At 43.3% G+C, this 14,388-nt stretch overlaps 1 protein-coding gene across 2 annotated transcripts in view; it reads left to right on the forward strand.

Moving 5' to 3' along the window:
• TMEM131L (transmembrane 131 like) overlaps positions 1-14,388 on the forward strand; it is a 155,605-nt gene that overhangs the window by 21,153 nt on the left and 120,064 nt on the right. For both annotated transcript variants that reach the window (XM_077477067.1, XM_077477066.1), the window contains exon 3: positions 7,829-7,872. In XM_077477067.1, coding sequence (XP_077333193.1) covers positions 7,829-7,872 — 44 coding nt within the window. The remainder of the gene's footprint in view (positions 1-7,828; positions 7,873-14,388) is intronic.

Below are 14,388 nucleotides of genomic sequence, written 5' to 3' on the forward strand. Positions count from 1 at the left end.
TTTCAGCTTTCAGCGCTCTAGCGCTTTCAGTGACAATTGCGCGGTCATGCTACACTGTACCCAAATGAAATTGTTATCATTTTGTTCGCACAAATAGAGCTTTATTTTGGTGTTATTTATTCACGACTCCGTTTTTTTTTTTTTTGCGATATAAGCGCAAAAAAAGCGGAAATTTGGAAAAAAAACAATATTTTCTTTTTTCTATTTGAAAAGAAATCCAATAAAATCAAATTTTGTCATAAATTTAAGCCAAAATGTATTCTGCTACATGTTTTTGGTAAAAAAAATTCCGTTAAGTGTATAATAATTGGTTTGTGTGATCACGGACATATGTGTGCAGATAATCATTGGGACATGTGATTTTAGTGGGACATATGTGGGGGACATGTATATTTTGGGGACATGTGTGTTTTGGGGACATATGTGGGGACTGTGTTTGTACTGTGTGGTGTGTTGTGTGTTTACACTACACTGATGATCAGTGAGTAAAAAGCTGTAAAAAGCAGCCCATACTCACTGATCATCAGCCGGCTGCAGCGTTCTGCTCTCCTCTCCTCAGCGGTGACTTCCGTGTGAGGAGAGGAGAGCCGATTGCCTAGCAACCGGCTGTTTGTTTACATCACATGACGGCCGTGATTGGACACGGCCGTCATGTGATCAGGAGGGCCAATCACAGAGCCCTCCTGCCGATCTGAGATGTGCCATGTCCGGGTGACACGAGCACATCGGGATCGCGCCGCTGCGCGGGCACGCGCGCGATCCCGCTACTCCTGAATGACGTTCCTGAACGTCCTATCAGGAGTAGACGGCTCCCACCCGGCCGTATATATGCATTGGCCGGGTGGGAAGTGGTTAAGATGTGTTTTTACCCCCTGCCCCAACCGCACCCTCTTTATCTGCAGTGGCCAGTGGTGTACACATGTCGCAGCCAGAGTTATATGCCCTGTCATGGTTAGTGGGTGTAGCACCTGCCAAAGATGACCCATTCAAGTGAATGAGGCAACTCTGCATGTTCCCTGCAACCTTGTGCAGTACAGCAATCAAAGGGGTTAAAGCAGGCAGTATTGTGTTGCGTTACTTTCTCATCACCTGCTTTAAACCCTTGGACCCCGCAGAAGCATGCAGTTGGGAGGGGCTTACAGAGTGGCCCCATTTACTTGAGTGGGTCACAGTTGGCAGGCGGTAGCACCCACCAAAAGCAAGGGAGGGCTTAGTTCCTGCTGTAGCATGTTTACACCTTTGGCTGCTGTCTCGGCAGCAAGAGGGGGTAGGGATTTGGGGCGGTAAATGCAACCGCAGGATTTTACCACCCCCCAACTTTACGTGTGAACAAGTCCTAAGGGTGCCACTGCGAATAGCAACTAAGGGCTCGTTCACAAGTACAGCAGGTACGGCTGCTCCTCTGAAAAGTGTTCTGAGTGTGTCTGACAGGCGGTGAGGAGGCGAAATGTTGCCTCTTCACCACCTGATTTAAACCCATAATTGCCATGCAATGCACACGATTGCAAAACAGTAGTACTACAATTACAGGTTTAAATCGGGTATGAGGAGGCAACACTGTACCCAGTGATCTTTGACTCCTCCCATGTTCAGGAGATCTCCACTTCTTTAAAAAAGGATAAGTTCACCTTTCAAAACATGTTACACCCTGAATATGGGTGTAAACATGTTATGAATGAACCAGCCCCTGGCACCCCCCCCCCGGATCTTCTCCCTGTGTCTGATTTAAGAATTAAAAAAAGATGTGGCTGAGCGGGGCTCCGCCCACCCGGCTGCCTCACTCATTAACAACACTCTGTGAATGGAGATCTACAAGGTCCGCCATCCTTTGCGGCTCTCGGCTTGTAGCTTTCAATGAACTACTATGGAGCTATGAGCGCTGTGGTAGTTTATTGAGTCCTCATGTCAGAATGTATCAGCTTCCTCGTAAGAGGTACAAATAAGCCAATACACTGACCGATCTGCAGGAGGCCTGCATTTATTATTTGTTTTGTTTTTTTAAAAGTGAACTTCTCCTATAAGATTGCCTACCCCTGCAACTATAGTATCTATAGAGTTTGGTCGTCACCCTAGACTGCTTTCCTTATATGGACTACAAACATGTCTGTATCTTCTTCATGTCCTTTTACATGGGGGGGTGCGGCAATTGCTAGTTTACAGAACTGGCTATGACAAAATATGTTCCTTGGTGTAGCTCACAGGAAGTGAAAATGTATTAATCACATTATAAACCAGGTATTTTCTGTTTTTGCTGAATATATTCTTAGCTTAAAAAAAAATCAAATGCAATCACCACATCTAAGGCTTGTAAGCTGCAATGTATTGGATTTTTTTTATGATAGCATAGCGGCTCTGACCAATCGCAGTGCCAGAGCCCGCGAACCCGGGAGTGACTCCGGGAAAGATGTTGGCCACGGGAGCGGAGTGTGGGTGGTACCACAGGGCATTGTTCTAAGGCAATTATTTCATAATGCTCTCCAATGCTTCAATGTATTGTAGCGTTTTTTTTTTTTCAGAGGTTTACAACCTCTTTAACCGCCTCTGCCACATTCACAGTTTACAGTGTCTTTCTCACAACTTGCAGAAAGGTAAATCTATGAAAAATATGGCCATGGACCTGCAGATACCAATCAAAGCACTAGGTATATGTGTATTAAAAGGAGTATTAAAGTCTGTGTGGAGATTTTCCAATGTTGGAAGCCATTCTTTTTAACATTCCATCCTATGTAGACTCCCTATAGGAAAACGTGTATGGTTTCCATCACTTCAGTGTTTTGTTAAGACATGGCAGGAACATAATGCAAAGCTCAAAACATTACCCTTTATGTGGACTGCTGCCGATTTCACCTCTTAAAATAGCTTTCAGAGATTTCTTTCATGACACAATGTGGGCTTAATAGCACAAGAGCAATTTGGTTCATGATGTTGTTTTATTGTGCTATCTTAGCAACATTGTGAAATATAGCTTGAATCTATAACACCCATGTGTTTCCTCTAAACTTTGCAGATAGTTGTGTAGATGGTTTGTCACACTGGCAGTTTAGGGTTCAGACTAAATAGTTGAAATTTTTGGCTGATGTGTACATCTCCATTTACATTAAGTTACATAACTTTATTTCCATTACTGAGCAGACTGATGCCTTGAAATGGTTCATGCATCTTTTTTTCTAGTAACATTCCTTTCAGAGATGAAAATTAAAGTGTATTTTTATAACCCCCTTTTCTTTTTTCTTTTTATAGTGTTGGAAAGATTTAGACCCTTTGAATTGCTTTCTTTGTCCCCATTGGGGAGATGTACCTTTGTACTGGAGACCGTTGTCACTGGGAAAGTGAGGGGAATCCAAAATTGTAAAATTGTCCCTAGAACAAGAGGTGGGCATGAATTTGCCCAATAGGGACAGCTGGTTAAGAAGGGAAATGGCTCTCTGACCATACACAAAGCAAATTTCTTTCCTGCAACCCACGGGTTGTGGTATAATGCAGTAAATTGTATTTTTCTCTGCTGGTGACAGAAATGTGTTAAAAGCTGCATTAGGCTCCTTTCACACAGGCTTTCCAATCGGGTCAGTTTTCCATGCGGACCTGATCAGAGCCTCCATTCACTCCTATGGAGCTGCGGTTGTCAGTGGTGACATGTCACCTGACACCTGCTACTATCCAATTCGATCCTGTCCGTGAAATCCAGACAGATGGTGACTCTATTTTCCATCTGTCTGGAGAATGGGATCAGATGAAAACTGACAGATCTGATCTCCCCATAGAGGAGAGCGGGGCTCTAACAGGTTCATCTTAGCACAGTGAGCGGAGATGGACTTGTCATCCGCCTGCTCAGTGGAGCAATCCCTCGCTGACTAAAGCAGAGTCCACCAGGCAGACCGCTCGTATGAAAGGACCTTTTCGTTCTTTTATTTTTATTTTTTTGCGGGCTTTGATCCCTTTTATGTTCACTTGGTAATCCAGGGAATAACGCACCTCCTGCCCCTTCTTGCCTACATTTGCTCCTCTATTGTTTCTACTGTATGGCAGTAGCCATGTTTGCCAGCCAGGCAGGATCTTTCATATACAGTGGGTATTCTGACTCCGATTGTTGTGACGTGACTATCCCTTGTGAGACCTCTATGCCTGGCCTGTATAAGATATAATCGCTGAGGACAGTCCTCATCAGATAGTTTGAACTCGCCAAATACTAATTCCATCCACAAGATGCTTTTATTCTGAACATCAGGTTACAGCAGATGACAGGATACAAACAGATGAATAGGTTGTAATATTTATGCGGTCAAAAGATACTGTCTGTAGCTTACAATGCAGAATACATGTGCCTTGCTACATGTATCTTGTTGCTGCATCCATAACACAGGAAGAAGGGTGGAGCATTACATACAAAGGAAGTGTGTCATAACATAAGGGAAAATAAACTTGAGAAAACAAGTGCATTACCACAAAAGATCACTAGATGGCAGCATGTAAACTAAATATAAACGTCCATAGAAAATGGTTAAGGAAAACAATCTATGTAAATTCTATGCCCTGTTGGGGCAGCACACTGGGTATCACAAAGAATCCCCCCCCCCCCCCACCCTTTTTAAAATAATTACATTATTCCAGCTTTATTCACTTAGTGCAACTTATAACATCCAAGTGAAAGATGTAACAGCATGTCAGAAAAAAATCAAAAACATAATCGCTGAGTTGGGAAAAAGATCACCCCTTGTATTTCTTTTTGTTGAACCTTTTGCTTTAATTCCGGCCTTTAGTCTGTTGGGATATGTCTCTACTAACTTTGTACATCTAGACTTTGCAATATCTGCCCACTCTTCTTTGCAGAACTGCTCAAGTTCAGTTAAATTTGATGGTGACAGTTGGTTGACTGCAGTCTTCAAGTCATTCCACAGATTTTTAAGGCTGCTTTCACACTGGGGCATCATTGGTGGTAAAGCGCCATTATTTTTAGCGGCGCTTTACTGTCGTTTTTGCGGGGGGGTTTTGGCGAAAAAGGGTTAGAAACAACACGCAAAGCGCCAATGGGCAGGCGCGCTTTAGGAGCAGTGTATACGCCAAAGATGCTGGAAAAGATGCTCCAAAGATGCTGCATTTTTCTTTTTTTTTTTAACGTCTGGCCAGCATATCACCTCAGTGTGAAAGCACTCAAGCTTTCACACTGAGACTGCAGGGGAGCCGTTTTTTAGGCGCTATTTTTTGGCCCAAAAGCCCACGATAAAAACCCCCGGTGAGAAAAGGGTCTAATGGGGTTTAAGTCTGGGCTCTGACTAGGCCATGCAAGGACATTCAACTTTTTCTCCTTCAACCACTGTTGTCATTTTTACTGTGTGCCAAGGTCATTGCCATGTTGGAAGGGTGAACCTTCTTCCCATTGACCACTTTTTGGCACAGGGCAGCAGATGTTCCTTAAGAATTTGATGGTATTTTGCCGATCCATTTTTCCTTCTATCCTGACAGTCCCTGCTGCAGAGAAATACCCCCCATAACAGGACATTATCACCTTTACTGTACTGCATTACTGTAGGAATGGTGTTATTTGGATGGTACGAGTTGCGTGTAAGAGGGGTCAGGAGTCACGTATGACGTCTCCCGCCTCCTGCAGCCATCTTGTTGGTTGAATAACACTACACGATTATGCGCCGGCATTCGGATCTGAGTGCGACTGAATGTAAGTGCACTTCTGTACTTTTTATTAATAAACATTACAAGCAGAGAGCATTAGATCGTTTTGTTCTTTTTATACATGCGATTGAATATCTTATTGAGTGTGGATCTGAGGATGGCATCTAGAGTGGGGATTTGTCTGCCTGGTGATCTGCTTATTGCTCTGTGAACTGTTTCAGGTCGATTTTTGAGGTGAGAGGCCATCTTTATTTGTGGTGGAGGGATCACAGTCACTAGATCTATCGTCCTTTTTTTGTGTTTTTTCACTGCACCAATCAGTGATTTATGCTGTCTCCACATGCACTGTTTGGGACTTTTAGTTTATATACGCATGTTATAATATATTATGGACATTTATGAATTGTGCAGCACTGTTTTACTATAAATTCTTTCAACAATGGCTTTCTTCTTGCCACTCTTCCATAAAGGTCAGATTTGTGGCGTACACGACTAATCGTTGTTCTGTGGACAGATTCTCCCACCTGAACTGTGGATCTCTGCAGCTCCTCCAGAATTACCATGGACCTCTTGGCCGCTTCTCCGATTAATGCCCTGCCTGGCAGTTTAGCTGGACAGCCATGTCTTGGTATTTTTGCAGTTGTGCTCTTTCCATTTTCAGATGATGGATTGAGTACTGCTCCGTGACATTTTCAAAGCTTGCAATATTTTTCTTAACTTAACCCTGCTTTAAACTTCTCTAAAACGTTATCCTTGGCCTGTATGGTGCTGTTTGTTCACTAAGGTTCTCCAACAAACCTCTGAGGGCTTTGCAGAACAGCTGTAATTATACTGAGATTACATTACACACGGGTGGACTCGATTTACTAATTTAGGTGAATTCTGAAGGCAGTTGGTTCCATTAGATTTTAGTTAGGGGTATCAGACACAAGGGGACTGAATGAAAATGTACGCCACCCGTTTAAAATATTTATTTGTAAAAAAAAAAAAAAAAAAAAAATGAAAAGCATTTATCATTTTCCTTCCACTTCACAATTATGTGCCGCATAATCTCACAATAAAATACATTTACATTTTTGGTTGTAATATGACAAAGTGGAATATTTCAAGGGGTATGACTATTTTTTCAAGGCACTATACTTGCCTTCAGCCACACTTTTGGAATCTTCACTACACGGCCCTGCTTGGTATCTCTCAGCCTTGTATAAAAGTCTTGGTCGCATCTCCAGCTTCTACTACACATGCCTATTAATACTCCTCCAGATAGCTGGTTTTTACTGTACATAACTACAGGCACCACCATAGGAATTGTTAGTGTCACACTATTTTGAGGTTTATGGAAAGGTTTGGAGGTGCTTTTGAAAGGTAAAAAAAAAATACTTGGTCTTTGTGAACCCTACTAATTACCTTTTCTTATTTACTTACTTTTGCTCAGTTAAAGAGGAAGTAAACCCTGATGGCTTTACTTCCTCTTTCATTCCCTGCAAAGGTAAAGCATAATGGGCTACTATGCATCGCATAGTAGTCCATTATGTGTCACTTACCTGACACAGGAGCCAGCGAAGTCACCGCTGTCCCCTGTAGTTCCGAGCGTCCATCTTCTTGGTGGGTCTCGCTGCTCCGGCGCTGTGATTCGCCGGAGCAGCGATGACGTCACTCCCGCGCAGGTGCACGGGAGCCGACACTCGCTGCATATCGCCGCGATCTGCGGCTTACCCAGTGCGCCTGCGCGCCGCTGTCTACGACGCATGCGCCATAGACAGCGGTGGCTGTCTTCAGGTAAATATCTCCTAAACCGTATAGGTTTAGGAGATATTTCTTGGACCTACAGGTAAGCCTTAATCTAGGCTTACCTGTAGGTCAAAGTGGTTTGTAAGGGTTTACAACCACTTTAAATAGATCATTGAAACCAGTTTGTTATCGTATACCTGTGTGATAAGTTAATACAAATACCAGTTTATCATGCCAGAACTCTTGTGTGGTAATAATGTCCTGTGCTCTGAGTATGAGTGTGCTTCCCTGTTATCGGTTAGCTTTTCTTCCAAGTTCTTACTTTGGACTAGAGAACACCTCCCTCCTAAGGTATGGAAAAGGCGAGAGGTGTAGTGTAGTCCTTTTTTATTTTTTTTATTTTTTTGAGATTCTGTTTAGCACTTCTCTGTTTTTGTGTTTTTCTTATGTCTTTGTGTTTGTTCTTCTTTAGACTGATTCCAGTCAGAACGCAGGGGACCATTTGCAAGAGCAAAAGTAAGTGGTCATGTCTTTTTTTGATTAAATAACGCATTACGTTTGTTACATCTGTCTTCCAGTTTGAATACATGGTTGTGTTCATTCCCGATAGAAGGCACCCAGTGCTCCTAACCTTTCCTCCAACTTATTTCAAAACATTCATGGAGCCTCCAAACCTTGGGTGTTACTTTTTTGAATTGTTTCCAGAGCTTTGATATTCATTCTCTGGCTCGCCCTCTTAGTCTCCAGGATACATTCATTATAGTTCCATGGATGGCACTGGATTCCATCGTTTTTTGGATTTAATTAACTTTTACTGAGACATACACTTGTGGGTACACTTATATCCAAACCAAGGCCTAATAATCTCTAATGGAGCTCACCCACATACTGTATATAAGTTTGTGTACATTTTCCATGCATATTTCTTTATTTCAGATTTACGTGTCGCACAACAGCCTAAATTTTCCTGTTCAGCTTATAATGTTGAAGATTTTATATCCAACGCTACCCTTTTTTTTTTTTTTTTTTTTTTTTTTCATGAGCAATGGGCAGAATACAAAGTTCAGTAAATAAAAACCTGAGGCTTACTATTTATCTGCAATTTTGAAGGGTTCTAAAAAGTTAAGATTTTACTTTAGATCTCCGCTTTCTTTAAAGTGGTTGGAAAGCTTTTGGTTATTTTTTATTTAATCAAGTTTGATTAGCAAAGTGTTTACCATGTATACCTACAAAACAGAAACAGATCGTATTAAGACAAGTATGCTCACAGTTTGTCAACTCTGAATTTCTGACTTACGACACACAACGTGTGATGCAAACTGAAAGAGAATATTGCATACCAGTAGTGACGCATGTATATAGAAGGTATATTATCAAAACCTTTTCAGGTGGTTTATAGCAAATAAACAACTTCCGATACCTTGTCAACTGAACAGGAAAAGGTATTAAAAAAAAAATAAGGGGTCTACCGGCCCAACCTACGTGACATAATATATGGTCTTGTTGGTAATACATAATAAGGTAAAGCCTCTAGCCAAGACCTACAGGAAGGATGCTAAAGCAAAGTGAGAAAGTGGGGGGGGGGGGCGCAAAAGACGGGTAAAAAAAAAGGGGGAAGGGAAGCCAGTGAGAAGTTGTGGTTTCACACTTTCGAAGTGATGAATGGGTCAGACTCCGAAGAGTATCTGAAATGGTCCATAAGCTTGTAGGATTCGGCTTTATCCTCCTCCCATGCAATCATACCTTCCAAATGGTCAATTTTATCCATTCTGCAAGCTCATTTGGCCAGTGATTGGCGCATCAACCTGTCACCAGCGTCTTGCTATTACAGAGCGAGCAGCGGTGATGAAATACCTAATCATAATTTTCTTAGTTTACAGGAGCCTGGCAACATGGATAATACCATGATCTGTGGTTTGTTGGAAGTTTTATATCTCAGAGTCAATCAAACAGGTGTAAAATTTTATCCCAGTATGGGAAAATTTTCAGGCATGTACCCCGGATGTGGGTCATGGTGCCAGGAGCCCATAAACACCACCAAGTGTCAGAAACAGAGGAGTCAGTTCTATGGAAGAACATAGGGCTTTGGGTTATTTTAACATAAAGTGATGCTAAAGCTAAAAAAGTTTTCTTTACCTTCAATGCATTCCTTGCATCAAGGTAAAAAATGTTTTCTATTTCTCGGTTCTCCCCCTTCCATGTGTGAGGGGGAAGAGAGGGGAGAATAAATCCAGCGCTGTGCACGGCTGCATCTATTCTACCATCTCTTCCTCTTCACACAGGACTCGAGCAGCAGCAGGAGCCATTGGGGCAGCTCATGCTGCTGTCAATCAAATGCAGTAAGTAGGACATGGGGGGCAGGGCCAAGTCCCACTGTTTTTTTGTGTTTATGAAGCGTGGCTCCATAAACACACTTCCCGGGAGAGAGGAGACACCCTGTGCCCCATAGCAAAAGGCTTGCTATGGGGACACACTAAGAAGAAGAGGAGGAGCCAAGATCAGCGACTGCACGTGTGCTCCAATAGGAAGTGGCATCCTATAAGGGGCACTAACCAAAGAGGAGGAGGAGCCATGAGTGCCAGTGGGGGGACCCCAGAAGAAGAGGATCTGCTCTCTTCTGTGCAAAATCATTGCACAGAGCAGGTAGGTATTACATGTTTATTATTTTACAGAAAAAAAAAAAAAAAGCAAACCTTTTATTAAGTTAACAGGCTTTCCTGCAGTACATGAATTGTGGTGTGTGTTCAGGACTGTACTAGCTATTGCAAAATGTGTGATCCATTTCAAAGCTAAGTGTACTATTGAAATTCCCAGGCATTAAGCTTCATTAGCACTGACTAGTTGATTAAAAACGGTTCATCAGTTTATTAAAATAGAGGTCTGAATAGCATCGTTTGCAAATATATGTCATCCTCTAATCTATGAGCATAGCAATATATTTAGTGCTCAGTGTCTTGACAGCCATCTGTGTTCCTGTGTTGGTGATCTTATAGATTAGAGTAGGACAACACTTTGAGGCTACATGCCCACAGACATTTTTAAAAAACAAGCTGCAAAGCTAGTACCGACGCCAGGAAAAAAGCAGCGTTAAAAACGCTTTTTTTTTGTGTGTGTGTGTGTGTGTGTGTTTTGCATTGTCGTCAATTGCCGTTTAGCCACACTGCTGTTGCTTTCAGACGCGTTTCTCTGTCTGTATTCAAAATCACTGGTTCCCTATGGAAGCCCATTGATTTGAATAGAAGTCTCACCAGAAGTCAGATCAGGATGATCTGACTTGCGGTGCGACTTGTGTACTGAGAATCTTGAAGGGGAACCCCACCAAAATGTAAAAAAAAAAAATTGCATGAGGTTCCCCACAAGATCCAAACCAGAACTTTATTCGAGCATGCAGCCTGGCAGGTCAGGAAAGGGGGTGGACGAGTGAGCGATGCCCCCCCCCCCCCCCCCCCCAGACCATACCAAGCCATATGCCCATGGGAGACCTTTATTTAGGTGAATGGGTAGGGGTATAATGTACCTCAAATTTATTCACCTAGGGTGGGGGCCCCTCTTGTTAAAGGGGGCTTCCAGATCACGATAAGTCCCTGCCCGCAGACCCCCGACAACCACCGGGAAAGGGTTGTCGGGAAGAGGCCCTTGTCCTCATCAACATGGGGACAAGGTGCTTTGGTGTGGGGGGGGTTGCAGGGGCCCCCTCTGCTCCAAAGCACCCACCCCTCATGTTGAGGGCAAGTGGCTTGGTATGTTCTTAGGGTGGGGGGGGGTTGCTCGCTTGTCCCCCCTCCATTTCCTGACCTACTGGACTGCATGCTCGGATAAGGGTCTGGTATGGATCTTGAGGGGAACCTCGCGCAAAATTTTATCGGGGTTCCCCTTCAAGATTCTCAGCACACAAGTCGAACTGCAAGTTGGATCATCTTGATCCGACTTCTGGAGAGACTTTGACTAGAGACAGAGAAACGCGTAACGGTACACAACGCTGTGTATACAGCGTTAAGCCCCGCTAAATCGCGTTTAACACCTTTTACTGGTGTCTGGCATTTTTAGCTGTAGCGCTGGAGCCTCGGAAAGCACATTTTTTTTAAAAGCCCCCTTTACAGTACACAGTCCCCCTTCCCCTGCACAGTACATAGCCCCTCTCCCCAGTATACAGCCCCCCCCATCCAGTACACAGCCCCCCTCCCCCTGCACTCCCAGGAGATCCCCAGTCTCCTGAGACAGCGCTGCCAGCGTTCTCTACAGTTAAGAAAAACATTCACTGCCGGCCCCTTCCATGTTGCTCCTCCTGTGTCACTCATATTGCAAAATGAAGCTTCCATATACCGTACCTCAAGGGCTCTGTTTTTTTTCCACTGATCTGGTCACATGACTGCTCTCTGACATTACATAGATGGTCATGTGACCGCTCTCCTCCTCAAAGCTAAAGCTAGGAGGAGCGGGAAGAGAGCAGCCAGACAAAACTGAGCTATTGAGATAATTACAAGTTCGTTTTAAAACACTGGAGGAGCGGTGTAGGACAAGGGACTGGCAAGGGATTTTTTTTTTAATCAACTTTAGACTAGGCAGGCAGCGCTGTCCCAGGGCCAGGAGAGGCGGGGCAGCTGGCCTGACGCCCCCCAATGGGTGCCTCCTGGGGTGGACCGCCTAATCTCCGCCCCCTGTGGGTAAAACATAGTATTGGCATATAACACACAGGCACTGTTTGTCCCCTGTTTTCAGGGTGGAAAAGTGCGCGTTATATGCAAATAAATACAGTAATTGTGTGCCATCTGATACAGATGTAGAATGGCCCAAGCTCAGGGATGGCAGTCATTATCACTGATGAGAACTAGATTTTGCAGTCCTTTTACACTTCATTGCAAGGGACTCCTATTTGCTTTTTATTTGATTGTATTTTTTTTTTTTATCCTATGTAATGAATAAAAACAATTGGATGTGACTGCTTACTGTCACTAGTTACTCAAACCCATAGGTGTTCCATGTGACTGTTTACTAAAGTGCAGTTCTATATATATATATATATATATATATATATATATATATAATCTCAGATGGAAGAACTGTGCAGCTATTAGATTATGATCTGCAATATGAATCGGTGGAAACTCTGATATTTACTGATTTGCTTTGTTTATATAACATAACATGTGAAGCTGCTCTGCTTTGGCTCTCAGGCTGAATTTGCTGCAGTCTGTGTGCCATTAAGTGAATCATCTCATAAATCTGGCACCCAATCTGTTATGTAGGAGCAGTCTCAGCGTGTTTACACAACGTGTTTCTGATTACAGTTCTAGCAATGAGTGCAGCTGTTTGTCCTAAATATGAATGGTCTGTGCTTCTGCACCTGTAACCATGAAGTGTGTATAGGATGGGATTATGTCTAAAACGTAAAATGTCCATTAGGAGCCATAGCTGTTACATATTTGCCTCAGCATGAACCTTATTTGACTTCCTAAAGAAAAATGTTGTGCGATTCAGCATATGAAGCATTAAAGTTGAACACCAGGCAAGCAGCTAGAGGCTCCTGAAATACATATGTGAGCTGTCTATTGCCAAAGGATTTGTATTTCTGTCCATACGTCCTGCAATATACACAGTACGGCCAGAGAGGACACCACTTGCAGTTCAGGATTACGGCAGAGGAACTACAGCATGCATGCACTGGATGAAATGGACCCAACCTGGAAACTTTCTGAAGCAATGCTGTTCTGAGTAGGGCCATATAGTGAAGATGGGTGGATTGAGGATGAAGATAAATATTTCTCTAGGTGAGCAGCACTTTGTGGGCTGGAGACATGCCTTACAGGACAATTTTCACCAAATATGAGGTTATTCTAAAACCTATCACCCATGGTAAACGTTTGGAAGGAAATGTACTGCCTAAAAGTTTGTAGGCACCACAGGATGTCTGTTGACTTTTTTTCTATGCCCTTAATTTAGGACTTATGTACAAAGGCATTTTCACCAGAATGGTTTTTACCTCATACAGCTTGATGTTGCTTTGGAGCAGGTCAGAAACACCCCGGATCTCAGAATCATTCCAAACAGATCTAAAAAGCAAAGAGTGCACTTGTAGGCAGGCTGCATGCCCCACTTTATACTGCAAATGCACGCTGCTGTCCTATTCATTCTTTTGGGGCTGCTGTATGCCACAGGACCACTGCAGGCTCCATGAGTGTGGTTATTGCATTGAACTGAATGGGGCTGCAGCGCATATGCGCAGTGTCAAGATTTTTGCTGCAGGTTTTTTGGTTATTTTTCAAATTTTTTTATTTTTTATTTTTTTATTTTTTTTCAAAGCTTTGTGGCTCAAGGCTGTTTTCTGGTGGAAGGATAGTGCGTTACGGAGTAGACTGCACTCAAGGAGGGGTTAGGGGAATTAAAGTACAACTTAAAGATATAGTTGTCTTTTAGCCCCCGTTCAAATCGGGCTGATTCGACATGCCAAATCTGAGTCAATTGCCGGCAACGGCCCTGTCCGAATCAGGGCGACGCCACCTTTGCAGTGCTACACCGATTTCCAAAACTAGTTCCTGAACTGATTTTGGTGACTTTAGGGGCGATTTCAATAGACATATGTGCGTGAACCTGCACAGATGTCTTTCAAATCACCCCCAAACTCACAATGAAATGCTGTTTGAAATCGTGCGAGTTCATTTGCACTCACACAATATCAAACCTGCCTCCAATGTGAACGATGGCTTAAACCGATTTTAATTTTATGACTGAGCCTGACTTTCATGACTACACCAATAAGTGCAGTCAAAGGGGATGGTGGATCTCCATTGTTTGGGCTTGGCTTTCATGCCAGGCACCTAGCAACATTGGCAAGATACTTCTTAAAGCGGAGTTCCAGTCAGAAAAAAAAATCATTATTCAGCTGCATTCAATAGAAAGAACAACCTTTTGGTTTTTTTACTCACCTTTTCAGGTCTGTTGCTAGGGGGTCCCTCGTGATCTGCCCCTACCTCTCCAAGGCGCCTGACGTCACTTCCCGTGGCACTCGCTAGTGCACGCGCCGAGGGCTTCGTT

Source organism: Lithobates pipiens, unplaced genomic scaffold, assembly GCF_037356315.1.
Source record: "Lithobates pipiens isolate NorthernLeopardFrog02 unplaced genomic scaffold, aLitPip1_a1.2 Scaffold_13, whole genome shotgun sequence".
Taxonomy (NCBI): domain Eukaryota; kingdom Metazoa; phylum Chordata; class Amphibia; order Anura; family Ranidae; genus Lithobates; species Lithobates pipiens.